This window comes from Canis lupus, chromosome 7 (genome assembly GCF_011100685.1).
Source record: "Canis lupus familiaris isolate Mischka breed German Shepherd chromosome 7, alternate assembly UU_Cfam_GSD_1.0, whole genome shotgun sequence".
Lineage (NCBI taxonomy): Eukaryota > Metazoa > Chordata > Mammalia > Carnivora > Canidae > Canis > Canis lupus.
In genome coordinates this window covers 39,786,972-39,801,779 of record NC_049228.1, presented here as the reverse complement: position 1 = coordinate 39,801,779, position 14,808 = coordinate 39,786,972, and the positions used below count along the sequence as shown (strand labels likewise).

At 55.3% G+C, this 14,808-nt stretch overlaps 1 protein-coding gene and 1 long non-coding RNA gene across 2 annotated transcripts in view; one reads left to right on the top strand and one right to left on the bottom strand.

Annotated features, from left to right (window-relative positions):
• Positions 1-4,113: 4,113 nt before the first annotated feature.
• The window catches only part of CNIH3 (cornichon family AMPA receptor auxiliary protein 3), a 103,060-nt gene continuing 92,365 nt past the window's right edge, over positions 4,114-14,808 (top strand). The window contains exon 1 of the mRNA XM_038542871.1: positions 4,114-4,269. Within this exon, the coding sequence (XP_038398799.1) occupies positions 4,189-4,269 (81 nt within the window). The 5' untranslated portion in view covers positions 4,114-4,188. The remainder of the gene's footprint in view (positions 4,270-14,808) is intronic.
• LOC119872557 lies at positions 8,841-14,531 on the bottom strand. Its single transcript, XR_005362317.1, has 2 exons — positions 14,327-14,531; positions 8,841-8,983 (listed from the first exon to the last, which is right to left on the bottom strand). It is a non-coding gene; the product is annotated as an uncharacterized LOC119872557 (long non-coding RNA).

Here is a 14,808-nt window from a genome sequence, read left to right as displayed (position 1 = left end):
TGGAATGTGAGTGATATGGAGACGAATGGTTACTATGCCCCCTTTTCTACTTTTCTATACATTCGAAAAAAATTTTTTTTAATTTTATTTATTTATTTAGAGAGAGTGCATGTGAATGGGGTGAGGGGCAGAGGGAGAGGGAGAAGGAGACTCCCCTACTGAATATAGAGCCTGATGCGGGGCTTGATCCCAGGACCCCGAGATCATGACCTAAGCCAAAATCAAGAGTTGGACCAACTGAGCCACCCAGGAGCCCCTACATTTGAAAGTTTTTAAAAAATTTATTTATGATAGACACAGAGAGAGAGAGAGAGAGAGAGAGAGAGAGAGAGAGAGAGGCAGAGACATAGGCAGAGGGAGAAGCAGGCTCCATGCACCGGGAGCCTGACGTGGGATTCGATCCCGGGTCTCCAGGATGGCGCCCTGGGCCAAAGGCAGGCGCCAAACCGCTGCGCCACCCAGGGATCCCCATTTGAAAGTTTTATAAGAGAAAACCTCAGTAACGGGCATGGAATAAATGTGGATATCCCAAAGTCCACTCGAAACCCTCTTTTCTTTGCCTATTTGAAAGAGGCCAGAAGAGGAAAAGACTCACCTTCTCAGACTCACTTACAACTAGGTCAGAGTTGTGGCCAATCAAAGGTAGCAGATCCCGGGGGAGAGTTTCCTTTACTCTCCCAAAAAACATGGCTTCATGGGCTGAAACCTTTGGGCTCTTTTGTCCTGCCCACAACATGATGGAGATGCAGCAGCCTTCTCGTGACCGTGAGAACCAAATCCACATGCTAAGGATAGCAAGTTAGGAAGGTAAAAGGAGCTGGGGGCTGAAACAATGTCAAGGAGCTGCTACACCAGCCCTGAACTGATGATATGATTTCTTCTCCTATCAGGAAAACACCCCCCCACACACACATTAAACCATGGTATTAGTTAAGAATCATGTTTACCTGTAGGTAACAGAATTCCTTACTTTCATGGCTTAAAAAAGTCAGAAGTTTTATTGTCTCACACTATAAGAAATCAGAGAAGTTCAGGGCTGGTGTGGTGGTTCTATCTTGTTAATGGTGCTTTCTCTCTCTATCTTTTTAGCTTTCCCATTCTTACTGTGTTGATTTCTTCCTCACTGTTACAAGATGGCTGCTGTACCTCCAGGTAGCATGTCTGCATTCCAGGCAAAAAGAAGTACATATCTTCTAAGCTCAAACTGTGTCACATGTCTACCTGTGGCTGCATGGTGGCTAGGAAAAAAAACCAAAACAAAACAATTCCTTTTCAATGTCTACAGTTGGTGAAACAATGTAGGTTGGTCTCTCAGCATCCATTCGTTACTTTCTCCCTTGCTTTCCTCTGCTGTGTCACAGGCAATTCTTCTCCTCCTCCCTCATCTAAGGCTCCCTCGTGAAGGAGTTATTTATAATCTCACCAATTAGGCTTGGAATCTTGGGAGTCCCCCCAGGGCCCCCAACCACTAAATAACATTTGTTGAATTAGTAAACACTAATTCTGCGGTTCTTATTTACTGAGATTCTACTACTGATAACACAAGATAAAGCGGGGCTGGGGAAAGGTCGAGAAAGATGGAGGCTAAGGTATATTTGGAGCCTTGAAAGTCAGAGTGGTAGGATGATGGGTTCAATTGTTTTTGTTTGACATTTTATTTTGATGTAGACATTCTGATTCTGGTAACACTGAGCTAGATAATTCAGACCAACCCTCCCACTAAATACAATTTAAGAAGCTGAATAAAATCTAAAAACACTCTTCTTAAAAGCATCAAAGACTTAGCTTGAGAGTAAGGAATTACTGGGGCCATGTTTTGAGGGTGGACAGGATCCAGACTGGTGTGCCTAGCATTGGGGGCCAGTCTTGCCTTTCTGGGCCTTTGCTAATCTGGAGGAAGGGTAAGAGTCTGAGTTGGAGATTTAGCGCTTCATAGGGCTTGGGGCAAAAGCCAAAGTCCGAGGACCAGCAGGGCTTGGGACTTAATGACCACCTGCTTTGGCGGGGGATCTAGAAGGACCACTGGTGAATAAAAAGAACTGAGAAAACTAGCCCTGAAACAGACTGGTCACCCCAGAAAATCTCAATCCCTGAGTTTGGAGCAGGGCAATTCTAGAGTGCCAGAGTTTAGAGTTCCCAAACACCTGGTAAAAGATGTAGAAAATCCTCTTTAGAGAGAGAAAACATCATCTCAGTCCTCAAATTTCTGCAAAGAGCCTTAAAAAAAATGTTTTTTTTTTTTTTACAATAAAGACTTAGTGGACGTAGAAGGAGTGAGGGCTCTGCAAGCACGAACCAGCAGAAGCAAAAGACAATAGATCAAACCTGAAGGAACTCAAAATATTTGAACGATTATATCTTCCTGTGATATTTTCGTATTGTTTTGGTGCCACAAAACTTATATGGTATAATTACAACCTTAATGGCTGATATAGAGATGTGATTGCTATAAAATGAAAAGCAAAAAACAGAGCTCGGAAGCAGCCTGGTACCATGGTGCCAGTGGTGTCTAAGAGTGGCCAACTCTGGCGTCTGTTACATCCTTTTTCATTTCCGTATTTTTGTTGTTGTTGTTGTTTGTTTGTTTTTAAGGAGTATTTGTACTGGAAGACATCCAAGTAAGAGAGAAAGTGATAAAGAGTATAACCCAGAGTGGGGAGGATTTGCAGGTGCAAAATCTCCATGGTTGCCCAAGGTCCTCTGGTCAGAAGGGCATCCTACCTGGATGAATGCTCTATGGCTTCGATCTTGAAATCCTCGATAATTTCTAACAGGGAGCGCTACCAGGTCCTGACCCAGAGGCAATTAAATGCTGACCCTCTGTCAACAGCCGCCAGACTTCTCTATCTAGCTCCTGCACTCCGCACTGAGCAGCATGGAGTGTCCCAGGTGGAGGGGGGACGACCTCTGCAAGAATGCCGAGGCACGGAGGAGGGCCCCCTGGGCCAGGGGTGTGCAGAGCTCTCCCAGTCCTGTCCTGGCGCAGGGGACGGCCGGAATCGCAGGTGGGAGCCGCACAGGTGGCACCAGGGTCAGAACCATCGACAGCTGTTTATTTCGCGTGCGCTCTGAGACCCGCTCCCAAGACCCCGGAAAGACCGGACCCCCTTCCCCGCTCTACCCGAGATCCCTGACGCAGGAGGCATGGTGCGTTTCCAAGGCGCTGGGCCACTGGGGCAAAGCGGGCGCGTACAACCCTGCGGTTTACTGACCGCGCAGCCAGTGCTAGGCCTGGCGCCCCTTCCTGACTTCGGTTCCCATTTAACCCCGTGACATGGATTGGCGGTCCTCTTTCCCCAGTTTTCTCAGATAAGCAAACCGAGGTGTAAAAAGGTTAAGAGACTGGCGCGCCGGGGTCTGACTCCAAAAGCAGGTGCTCTGGACGGTCCACTGGCTTAACCCAGTACCGGAGCACGGGAGGGTCCGGCGGGGCGGCGAGGGCGGCGCAGGGGCAAGGCCGGGCCTCCAGGCGCCGCCGCGGTCCCCCTCCCCGCCCCCCGCAGCTCCCACCTCCGCGGACGCGCGAGCTCCCAGGCCCCGCCCGCCCGCCGCCCGCCGCCCGCCGCAGGTGTCCTGGGAGAGGCGGGCGCGCACAGCGCCGGCGCCCCCGCTGCAGCTCTGCCGGCGGGGAGCGCGCGCTCGCGGAGCGCCGGGGCCGAGGCGGCGGCTGCAGCAGCAGGTGGAGCGGCGGGCGCGGCTCCCGGCCTCGAACCTGCCGCCGCGCCGCCGGGCCGAGCCGTGCGCGCCGGGTCCAGCCTGGCTCCGGGGAGATCGGGTCCCCGCGCGGCGCCCCGGCCCCCCCGACCCCCGCAGGACTGTGCTCGCCGGCGGCGGCGGCGCTGGGGTCCGGGAGGAGCGGCCCTTCCCCGGGATCCTGGGCGCCGCCGCTCGTGGCGCGGGCCTCTCCGGCTGCACTCGGCGGCTGAGCTCCCCGCCCGTTGGTTTCCCCGATCTGGGGACGCTTCCCGCCGGCGACGCCCCAGCAGCTTGGCGGGGGTCGGCGGGCGGGGGCGGCGGGCGGCGGGCGGGCTGGCGTCCCGGCCGCCCCTGACCCTCGGGGCTCCCCTGCGGGCCTGCCTGCTCCCAGCCCCCCGCCCGGACCCGGACCCGGACCGGACCCCGCCGCGGAGCGAGTGCGGTCCTCGAGGGCGCGGCGTGTGGGCTGGGGCGCGCGGCCCGCCGCTGGCCATGGCCTTCACTTTCGCCGCTTTCTGCTACATGCTCTCCCTGGTGCTGTGCGCCGCGCTCATCTTCTTCGCCATCTGGCACGTGAGTAAGCGGTACCGGCTTCTAACTCTTACTACCGCCCGGCCCACCCCTTTCCCGGTCTCTCTGAAGCGTCCTCGAGGCTCCGCGAGCGGCGCAGCTGCGGGCTGGACTCTGCCGGCCCCGTCCCGGGGGGGATGGTTGGCGGCATCGGAGCCGGGCTGCTGGCGGGGGCAGAGGGACAGCTGGTCCCGGCGCTGGGCCCGGCGCTGGTCCGGGTGCTGGTCCTGGTGCTGGTCCCGGTGCTTGCCCCGGTGCTGGTCCTGCCGCTGGTCCCGCCGCTGGTCCGGGCGCTGGTCCCGCCGCTGGTCCCGGTGCTGGTCCCGGCGCTGGTCCCGCCGCTGGTCCCGGTGCTGGTCCCGGTGCTGGCCCCGCCGCTGGTCCCGGCGCTGGTCCGGGCGCTGGTCCCGGTGCTGGTCCGGGCGCTGGTCCCGCCGCTGGTCCGGGCGCTGGTCCCGGTGCTGGTCCGGGTGCTGGTCCGGGTGCTGGTCCGGGTGCTGGTCCCGGTGCTTGCCCCGGTGCTGGTCCTGCCGCTGGTCCCGCCGCTGGTCCGGGTGCTGGTCCCGCCGCTGGTCCCGGCGCTGGTCCCGGCGCTGGTCCCGCCGCTGGTCCCGGTGCTGGTCCCGGTGCTGGTCCCGCCGCTGGTCCGGGCGCTGGTCCCGGTGCTGGTCCTGCCGCTGGTCCCGCCGCTGGTCCGGGCGCTGGTCCGGGTGCTGGTCCGGGTGCTGGTCCCGGCGCTGGTCCCGGCGCTGGTCCCGGCGCTTGCCCCGGTGCTGGTCCCGGTGCTGGTCCCGCCGCTGGTCCCGGTGCTGGTCCCGCCGCTGGTCCCGGCGCTGGTCCCGGCGCTGGTCCCGGTGCTGGTCCGGGTGCTGGTCCCGGCGCTTGCCCTGGTGCTGGTCCCGGCGCTGGTGCCGGCGCTGGTCCCCCTGCTGGTCCCCCTGCTGGTCCCCCTGCGGCCCGGGCGCACAGCGGCACGCCCACCAGCCCTGCGCCTCCTGCCCGCGGGAGCCGGGAGCCGCGCCTCTGTCGGCCCCGCAGTTAGTCAAGTAACTGTAACAACTAAACACTGAAAATGTCAGCTCTGTGGTGGGCTGCGGTTAGACACTTTTGGAGACAAAGCGGAGACATGATGGGAGCGCTGTGGGACAGGGTGCGAGGCAGGCCGCGAGGGGAGGGAGAGACCAGACACCGGGGTCACCTGTCCCGCGGAGAGAGGCCCTTGTGGGCGACCGGATTCCCAGTCCCCCGCTGCCCTCCAGGGCGCCCAGCCGCCCAGCGCCTGCAGGACCCCCCACCGGTAGCGGACTCCCCGCCCCGAGCGGCCCGCGCCCTCCGGGGTGGCTCTGGCTGGGGGCAGTGGAGGCGGGTCCTGGTTCTGCAGGTATGGGGAGGGTCTGGGACCTGGAGCTGTTGTACATAGTGGAGGGGGTGGCCGCAGTGCAAACACGGTGCACAGTTGGCAAGCCCAGCGCTCTCAGGGACCCCTGCCCTCGCCAGCCAGGAGCTGGTGGAGGAAGAATGGCTGAGGTGGAGAGTTCCAGAGGGAGCCCTCGGCGCAGCGTCCCTGCCCAGAGCGTCCTGGGCTATGGAGGGACCCTGGGTAAATTCCAGGAGACCCCTGTTCCGAGAGCCCTATAGAGCGTGCCCACAGGGGCAGAGGCCCAGAAAGCAGATGGAAAGCAGAGTTGCCGTGTGGATCGGATGCTGGTGTTCTGTAGGAGCGGTTTCTGGAGCGAGAGGGCTTATCTTAAGATAGAACTAAAGGTCCTCTTAGAGGCGCTCTGGGAGCCAGGAGAGGGTGCCTGGCAGCAGGCACGACGCTGGCTGGGCTGGCTGGGCTTCGTTCCACGTCCCCAAGTGAGAGCTGACCTGGGTGGTCCCCAGGCTTCCCCTTGTGTCTAGATGCTGCAAGTCTGTGAATCGGTCGGTTTAGAAATGGGGGCGGGTGGAGAAGGGATTCAGACACAGGAATTTCCTGGCTGATCAAAAATCTGGACAGTGAAAAGTGATACTTTTTTTACAGATTGCATATGGGATTTGCAGCCTCTCCTCCTCTGCCCCGGGATTCTGGGTATGATTCTGTCTGCGGAAAGGAGCCTAGGAGTTGTTGACAGTTGTTAAGGGAGAAGGAAACTTTACCAAATTTAGAAAAAATAGGGGTGCAGGACAGATCACACCCAAACAGGACAGCACATACCTGCTCATGTGTTTCAAAGGAGCTTTCTGTGTTTCCCCAGATTTGGGGAGTTATTTGCATTCTAGAAGGCTAATGACTCCCTTTTTCAGAAATACTTTGCTTGCTGTTTCTTTATGTTCTCGTGTTGGCCAGAGGGTGGCAGGTACCAGAGAGCTCCACCAAACCATCAGCACTGGGGTTCTCTGAACAGGCCCCTGGAGCAGAGCAGGTAACCAGCAAGAATAATTTCCTCTCACTCAGGGGAAGATAATAAATAATTCAGGAGCAGGGTAATTAAATGGACGGCATGTGCATCTGGTTGACTAATAGATTCCTGAATCAAAGCTGGCTGCTGGGGTGATCCCCTGTTGGCGTCCCCTAGGAGTTCCCAGCCCACACCCCTGTGTCCAGGGGGTAGTCGGATGCCACCAGGTCCTGACCCGGTTCCCAGTTGGGAGGGGGGGGCAAGATGCCAGTTTCTAATAATAAAAAGAACAGCTCTTTGAATTCAGATTACAACGAGTGTTGCCAAGTCTCCAGCCTCTTGTTCTTTCCTGCGTCTTTTCCTTCTCCCTGTCTCGGAATCAAACAGCCTAAAGCCTCCCCACGTTGATTTGGCTCTTGAACGTTGAAAAGGGGAATCAATGCACATGTTGTATGTGTGGGTGTTGCGCATTCAGTGGTAATGACTTCCACAGAAATTTAGGAGAGCTGGTTCTACGTTAGGCTGTGTGTTTGCTTTCTTTCTGGCTTCTTATCTTTCTTATATATTTTTTGATCTGATAAGCCATATCGATTGCTTAGCATATGTTAACATCCCCGGGAGTGGATTGGGCACTTAGCAATACCCTCCAGTTAGAAAGCTGGCTCTGTTGCCGTTTTGCTGGTTCTGTTGTCCTTTTCTTACTCAATGGTACACACCTTCTTGGTGGTGATACTACTAGCTACTACCTACTGAGCGTGCACAGCAGGCCAGTTCTAGGCACTTCGGAGGACCTGTCAGATGCTCACTTCCCCCGGAGGCCCCGGGAGAAAGGGTGGATGTGGCCATAAGCACATTGCTTTCAAGTCTCATGTTTTACTTGGAAAATTTATTTGCATCTGTTTTCAAATGAAAACATTTTGAATTACCGATTAATTTTATATCAGCCACCATTTGCCACATTTGGAACATGCAGAATAAACGTGAGGGTTTGTTTTTTGCTTGGGGTGTGTGTGTGTGTGTGTGTGTGTGTGTGTGTGGCTTTGCATGCCTTCAGGCACATGGCCTTACTGCCCTAGCCATCCTTCACTCCTCACCGATGACGTTTTTACAGATTGGGGAACTGTGGATCAGAGAGGCTATGAAACTTGCTTGAGGTTTCACAGCCGCGTGTGCTGGAGCTGGGATTTGAACTGAGTGAGCCTGGTGTGGCCATGTCTTCTTTCTAAATCTACTTACTATTTTGGCTTGTTTAATTTTGATAATAGTAGATAATGTTTTTATGCAGAGGATTATCTTTCTCCATATAAATAAAATATTTTGGGCTGGAATTTCTGATTGGAGTTATAACAACAAAGACCTCTAACATACTACCTATACTTTTTAAAAAGAGGAGATTCTATTTCATTATTTATTTTTCAATTTTATTTTAAAGATTTTATTTATTTGAGAGAGAGAGAGAGAGAGAGAGAGAGAGAATGAGTGGGGGGAGGAGCAGAGAAGATGCATGCTCCCTGGCTGAGCAGGGACCCCTGGTGTGGTGTTTGATCCCAGGACCCTGAGATCGTGACCTGAACCAAAGCAGATGCTTAACTGACTGAACCACGCAGGCACCTCTATTTTATTCTTTAAAAAAATTAGGTTTTTTGCTTCTAAAATGATACAGGTTCCTTGCTGAAAAATTTGAAAATTTTTCGGACATATATGGAAAAAAAATCACCATTAATCACATCCTCCAGAAATGATTTGTGTGTTTCTTTTTCCAACACCATGTATTTGTATATTTTTAAAAATTGCATATGGATGTTTAGAAGGGAAAAAGGTGTTCCAAAGAGCTTCAGATGTGCAGTGATTTCTATTTCCAGCCAATATGAAATGAACAGTGTTTACTGGCAAGAACGCTCTCAGCCCCAGCTTGGTCGGGCCTTTTGCAGGCCTTTTGCAGACTGTCACATTTATATAAATACAGATGAAACCATTCTTTGAAAAGATCAAAGATTCATTTCAGGTTTTTAGCTTTCAAAGTTTTTTTTTTTTTTTTTTTTGTTTGTTTGTTTGTTTGTTTGTTTTAATACCTAGAGTCACTTTTAAGACCTGTGAGATCTGACAACATACGAGTAAGATGAGTTCCTGATTGTATGTCTTTGGACGCATAGCGGTGCCGTGTGCTGCGGGAGGACTAGATGGGCCCCGACAGATGATGCGACACATATTTATTTACAGAGAGGCAGTTTTGCTGGGCAGGATGTCGTCCTGGCTGAGCTTCACCGCCAGCTCCAGCCTGTCACAGATCCCACCCTGGGGACCTTGGGGACCTCTCAGTTCCTCTGGTCATCCATCTGGAAAGAAAACATAGTTAATGTGAGACGCTGGGCTGCCTGGGGTTGACACCAACCCATCTTCGGAAGACCCTGATCCATGGACAGTCTGCTCAGCAGACAGCACTGAGCTGTCAGCTATGCTTGGTCTACACTGTTCCTTCCATCTGGGACACCCTGTCCCCACTGGCATCCCCATGTCCAATGTGGCGTCTGCAGCTGCGGCCTTCGGGTGCCCCCGCCTTCTGCACCCTCCGTGGCTCGTGTGGAAGGAAGCTCTGTGAGAGCAGCCACCTTTTTAGGTCATTTCTCCAGAGCTGGGGATGGTGCTTGTACAGGGGCTCAGTAAATGCTTGGAGGATACTTTCTTGTTCCCTTTTGGCTTGACATGCTTCTGGCTAACATGGTAACTCATGTCTGATTTGGCTTCTGGCTACTTCCCAGGGACAGCTCCCTGGGTGTTTAGGGCATGATTGTTTCTGCTGTACTGGCACCTGTTGCTATTACAAGAAGGCTGGCCATTACCAGGGCTGTGGGGCCCACCTCAATGATGCTGGAGCTGGCTCTCCTGCAGGGGTACAGCCTGGGGACAAGTGCCAGCTGTTCCCAGAGACCATGCCTCCTGCAAGTCATGATGTCAGGCCACCTGGCTGGCGCTGGCGCTCAGTTCTTGGCTGGCGGTCTCCCAGGATGACCCCTGCAGGGGGCAGCTTCGAGGGCATGGCATTTCCACCATGGTCCTGCAGGAGAGCAGACTGAGGATGTGGAATTCAGGGCTCCTGTACAGCAAGCAGGCACCGGCCCCCACCCGCTGCCTGGTGAGGCTCTGGGCCTGCTTGGGGTAGGATGCTGCGGGGCCACCATGATATTTGGCTTTGGCATTAGAATGCCTGAAGGAACTGTAAAGGCAGAGACCGGTACGAAGCCTCTGCCAGGCAATGGCAGCAGCTACCTGTACCGCCCAGGGGGGCAGAGTCCCTTCCTGAATCACGGGGCCTAGAACCTCTCTTGACTTGCATCCAGAACCCCCACCCTGCCCGTGGCTCTGCACAGGGTCTCCTCTGCACTTGCTTTCTGCTACCCTCCCTCCCAGTAGGTCTGTAAACCAGTTCCCCTGGTGCCCCGCTCTCCTAGAAATGTGCTGGTGGGTAGCGCCCTTGCCAGCTGTACCTGGGCTGTTGTCTGCCTCCTGTTGGCCACTCCCTGGGGGTCCTGCCAGGGCCTGGCTCTGTCATAGTCATACGCCCCCTCTGGATCTCCCCCCTTTCTGGGGTGAAGGATAGGGCTCTCGTGCATCCTGCTGCCCCCGGTCATGACCCCGTGTTCCACCCTGTGCCACCTGACCCCCCATCGACCTCCAGCCGCCTCTCACCACTGCTCTGAGTCCCTTTTCCCCACGGTCCCCTGGGGACCCACTGGCCCCTGGCTGCTGCCTTCCTGGTTCAGGGCTGCTGGAGCCAGCGAGTCTGGGCTCAGCCTTTGCAGGCCTCAGTTCCATCCCCTGACCCCCCAGCATGATCCGGCTGGTTCTTTCAGCTCTGTTGATACTGTTCCAGATCTCTGGCATTTCCCCAGAGTCCCCGGGGCCCCCTACCCTCTCAGACTTCACTGCCAGCTGACAGAGAAGGTAGAGTTATTGGCAGGGACACCTGGGCACCCTGGCCATCTCTGAGCTTCACATTCCACCAGCACACTTCCCCTTCCTCCTCAGACTCAGAATCTCCTGTGGGCTCCCCAGGGACGTCGCCCATCCTTGCCCCTGTGTGCTCAGCCACCGCCTCTGCTGGTCTGTCCCTGCTGTCTCTGAGCCCGTGGGCCAGCTGCTTTGTTCTGGGCCCTCCCCAGGCCGCCGGCCTCTTCCTTCGCAGATTGACTTGTTCGCTTCCCTGTTCGTTCCCTCTTTTATTCTTGTAGCAAATGTTCAGAAAAGGACCAAGACTGAAAAGCCTCCTGCTCCCATCATCCAGAATCAGCAAATGTTAGCATTTTGCCACTTTGGTTCCTTATCTGCCTTACTTCAGTCAGTGTTTCCTCGTGGGTTCAGGCCTAGAGCCTCCCTTCTTGGCCCTGCTCCAGTGGCCTGACTTCCAGTGCCATTCAGGGCTTAGCCGAGGCCTGTCCATGACCTACAGGCTCTGGGCCATGCCCTCCTTGTGGCTGCTCTCACGGTTTCTATGTTCCTCCCTGTCTCTTCTTCCTGCCCTGCCTTCACTTACCTGAAGCTGCCCTGTCCCAAAGGGCTGTACCCCCAACCCTGTAGACCTTGTATGGGGCTGCCTGCCCTACCCCTGGGTCCTGCTGTCCTCACCACCATGGGACCTGCCCACGGTGCTGCAGTCTTTTCTCGGACTGTGAGCGCTTCCAGGGCAGGAATGCCACCCTCATTTGTAGCCTCAGTGTGTCACAGTGGCCAGAGTCCAGTGAGTATAGAAAACACACATCTAGGATCTGGGCAATCGACTAGACCACCCAAGACCCACACAGACTCTTGCTCAGTGGATGGTTTCCCTGGCTTAGCTGGTTACAGCAGTCACCTGGGTGCTTATTAAAAATGCACGTTCCTGGGCTCCACTGGAGGCCTGAGGAGCCCTGCCTGGGCATTAGGAGCATGTCCAAGCTCAGGCTCCCACCCCTGGGGTTGGGGAGATGTTTGACAGGGCACATGAGTCTGGGTGCAGGTGAGGCACGCCACCCTGGTCTGTGGTTCTGCGCAGCAGAGGTCTGGGAGAGGCTGCTGTCTGAAGTCTGACGGGCGATGCAGGTGTCTGATTTATGCTTGGAGACAGCAGCCCCACCTGTGGGCAGTGGGATGCTCAGGGATGGTTGTGAAATGCACCATCCTCCCATCCTGTGATGCCCAATGGCAGACAGCCCCCCTGGGGCTCAGATAAGTCCAGCCTGAAGTCCCGGCCTGACATCTTCGCTGATCGGGTTCCTTCTGTGTTGCTCCTCCTCTGGCGGAGGGATGGTTCTCAGAAGGGACGGGGGGTTGTGTCCGTGCAGAGAAGGGCTGCATCGTTGCTGGTATGGCACCAAGGTCGAACGGCAGGTGCGCACCCAGATCTGCAGGGTTGGAGGTAGTTACTGTTGGAGACCTTTCGCAGGACCTCTACGTCTCAACACGGCGAGCCAGGCCTTGCCGGGACTGCTTTTCGTGGCTCCTGGACTCTGATTAATTCCCATAAAGGTTACGGAAAGCTCCATGTGCGCAATTATATCCTGAATTGGTCTCTGAATACCAATCTGGAACCAAACAACGAGGCTGGCAAATATTTTTAATTTGACACAGAAGAGGCAAGCATGAGACATTCTCATGTGCTAAAATAAAGCCTGAACAAAAAACACTAAAAAAGATACGTAAATGAAGATTAAGCTGCTAGACTCCAGTGAAGCTGCCGACTTTTCTGGGGGCACAGGGTCCTGGGCGTTAGGATGTTTACAGGGGCACCCTGCCGAGGGCACGGGGTTGAAGACTGGGGTCGGCTCACAGGATGGCTCCATGTGGGTTGGCTGCTGGAGGCTGTTCCAGGGCAGCGTGTCCTCACCTCTGAGGTCAGTGTCCATTTCATGCCCCCACCCCTTGGTGTTCAGATATGTGTGTTCACTCTTTCTCCCTCACGGATCTAAGTTCTGCATGTTCTTCACCCTGCGGCCCCTGTCTTGACCATGGTCAAGCCTGCTCACTGGCTCACTGCCACCGCCCAGGAAAGCATGTGTGGCTCCTCAGCCCCTGTTCACACGCACCCCTGAGTCAGTACACACCTCGGGCTGCACAGCTCAGCTGTCGATGATGTAGTTGCTGTTGGAGGCAGGCGCTGTTGTCCCCGTTACGCATTCGTGGAACCTGGGAGGACACGAACAGGTGCGGAGTGCAGCTGTGGTTGGTGGCTCTGACTGGTCACGAGGTCTGACAGTCACCTCTTTGTAGCCTCGTTTGGGTTGTGAATCTGGAAGTCCCCTCAAAGAAGAGGGAGCCTGTGGCTTTGGGGACCGTGGTGACTGGCTCCCAGGGAATTCGTGGGTGCCATGTGCTCTGGCCCAGCCCCATCTGCTCCCAGACAGGTGGACACAGCACAGTCCCAGGGACTCACCAGCAGCCAGAGGGGCATACCAGCCGGGGATGTCTCACCGTCCAGGGCTCAGCATCACAGGCCTGGCCACCTTGTCTGCTGGAGCTCTGAGAACTGGGCCTCCCATCACTGCCTGAGCCTCTGCCGTGTGGGCACAGAGGGGACGGGCTCTCTGGTCTTCATTTACCCCGAACTGGTGCAGGTGCCCATTGGGGGTATGGAGCCCGACAGGGTAGACCAGTCCCATCCTCTTGTAACCATCTGACCCAGACCCAGACTCAGGCCGCCTTGTACAGACACCCAGGTTTCTCTGGTTCTGGACTGTGTCAGCCTCGCTACCTGAGCAGGAGAGGGACCTCACCTGGCCTGTTTCTACTTGAGGCTCTGCCTGATGCCCCTCGTGTTTTAACTGTAATTTTTTAAAAAAGGTTTTATTTAAAAAATTCTTGAGAGACACACAGAGAGAGGCAGAGACATAGGTAGAGGGAGAAGCAGACTCTCTGCGCGGAGCCTGATGTGGGACTTGATCCCAGGACCCCAGGATCACACCCTGAGCCAAAGGCAGACGCTCAACCACTGAGCCACCCAGGCATCCCATCTGTCATTTTTTTTTTTATTGTAGTAGAATATATGTCACCTAAAATTTACTGTTTTCCAACCATTTTTAAGTGTATGCTTCAGTGGCATTACACTCATGTTGCGGTGCTGCCACCCCCACCGTCCACTTCCAGAATCTTCTCACCCTCCCACACTGAAACTCTGTCCCCATGAAACACTGGCCGCCGCCTCCCCCAGCCTGGCTCCACCATCCTACTTCCCGTCTCTGGGAACCTGGCTGCTCTGTGCACCTTCCAGAGTGAGTCTTGGCTGTCCCCTGGGTCTGGACACTTCACTGAGCTCAGTGATTCCTCCCTGTGGCACCTAAGCAGGTGCCAACCTCGTGACCTGCTCGGGTTGGAGAGTGTTCCATTGCATGTATAATCCGTGTTTCTCCCTTAGCTGGGTCCACCATGTGCTGTCCCTGTGAAAACTGGCGTGTAGGGGTCCCTGATGCCCTGTCTCTCCCCCTGCCCCCGACCCCGTTCCCGTGCATTCCCAGAAGCAGAAATGCGGGGAATTCTATGTTTGCTGTCTGTGGTTCCTCTACTTTCACAGGCATGACCTCTGGGTCCTCAGCGCCAGCTCTGTGCTCTGCCTTGACCTCTGTCCCCACTGGTGACCACTCTCGGCCCTCCTTCAGGATGGACCACGGCAGTGCCGCAAGCATCCTGGTTGTCCTTGTGGGCTTACCTACCTGGTCTGCTTTTCCGGGGTCCTCACGTCTTTTAGGCGAGTCAGGTAGTCATAGCCTATTTTTTCAAATCCCAGCTGTCAAGAGTTGTAAAAGGCTCCTGTGCAGGGTTTACTGGACACTGCTCGTGGCTTTGCCAGGGAAAGGATTCCATCAGAAACAGGTAACAGGTCTGAGAATTGGGGAGTGCTCCTGAGTGAGAAGCCAAGGGATCTCATGAAAGGATTGTTGTTCAATCAAACATTTGCTTTTCCAAACTCACGTGGGCAGAGGCCCAGAGGCTGGCACTGCCCTGGTGGCTGGTGGGGACAGGACCGGGTGGTCACCTGCACCAGGAGGAGCCAGGGACAAGGAGGCTGTCAGCCTACAGGGCGATTCACAGGATGGCTTCATTCTCTAGCTCTTTGGAGCTGCCTTAAGTCACAAAAGTAGTTTTTAAAAAAAACAAACCAGATGTGTAAACTGTGCGATTGCCCTCTGTCTGT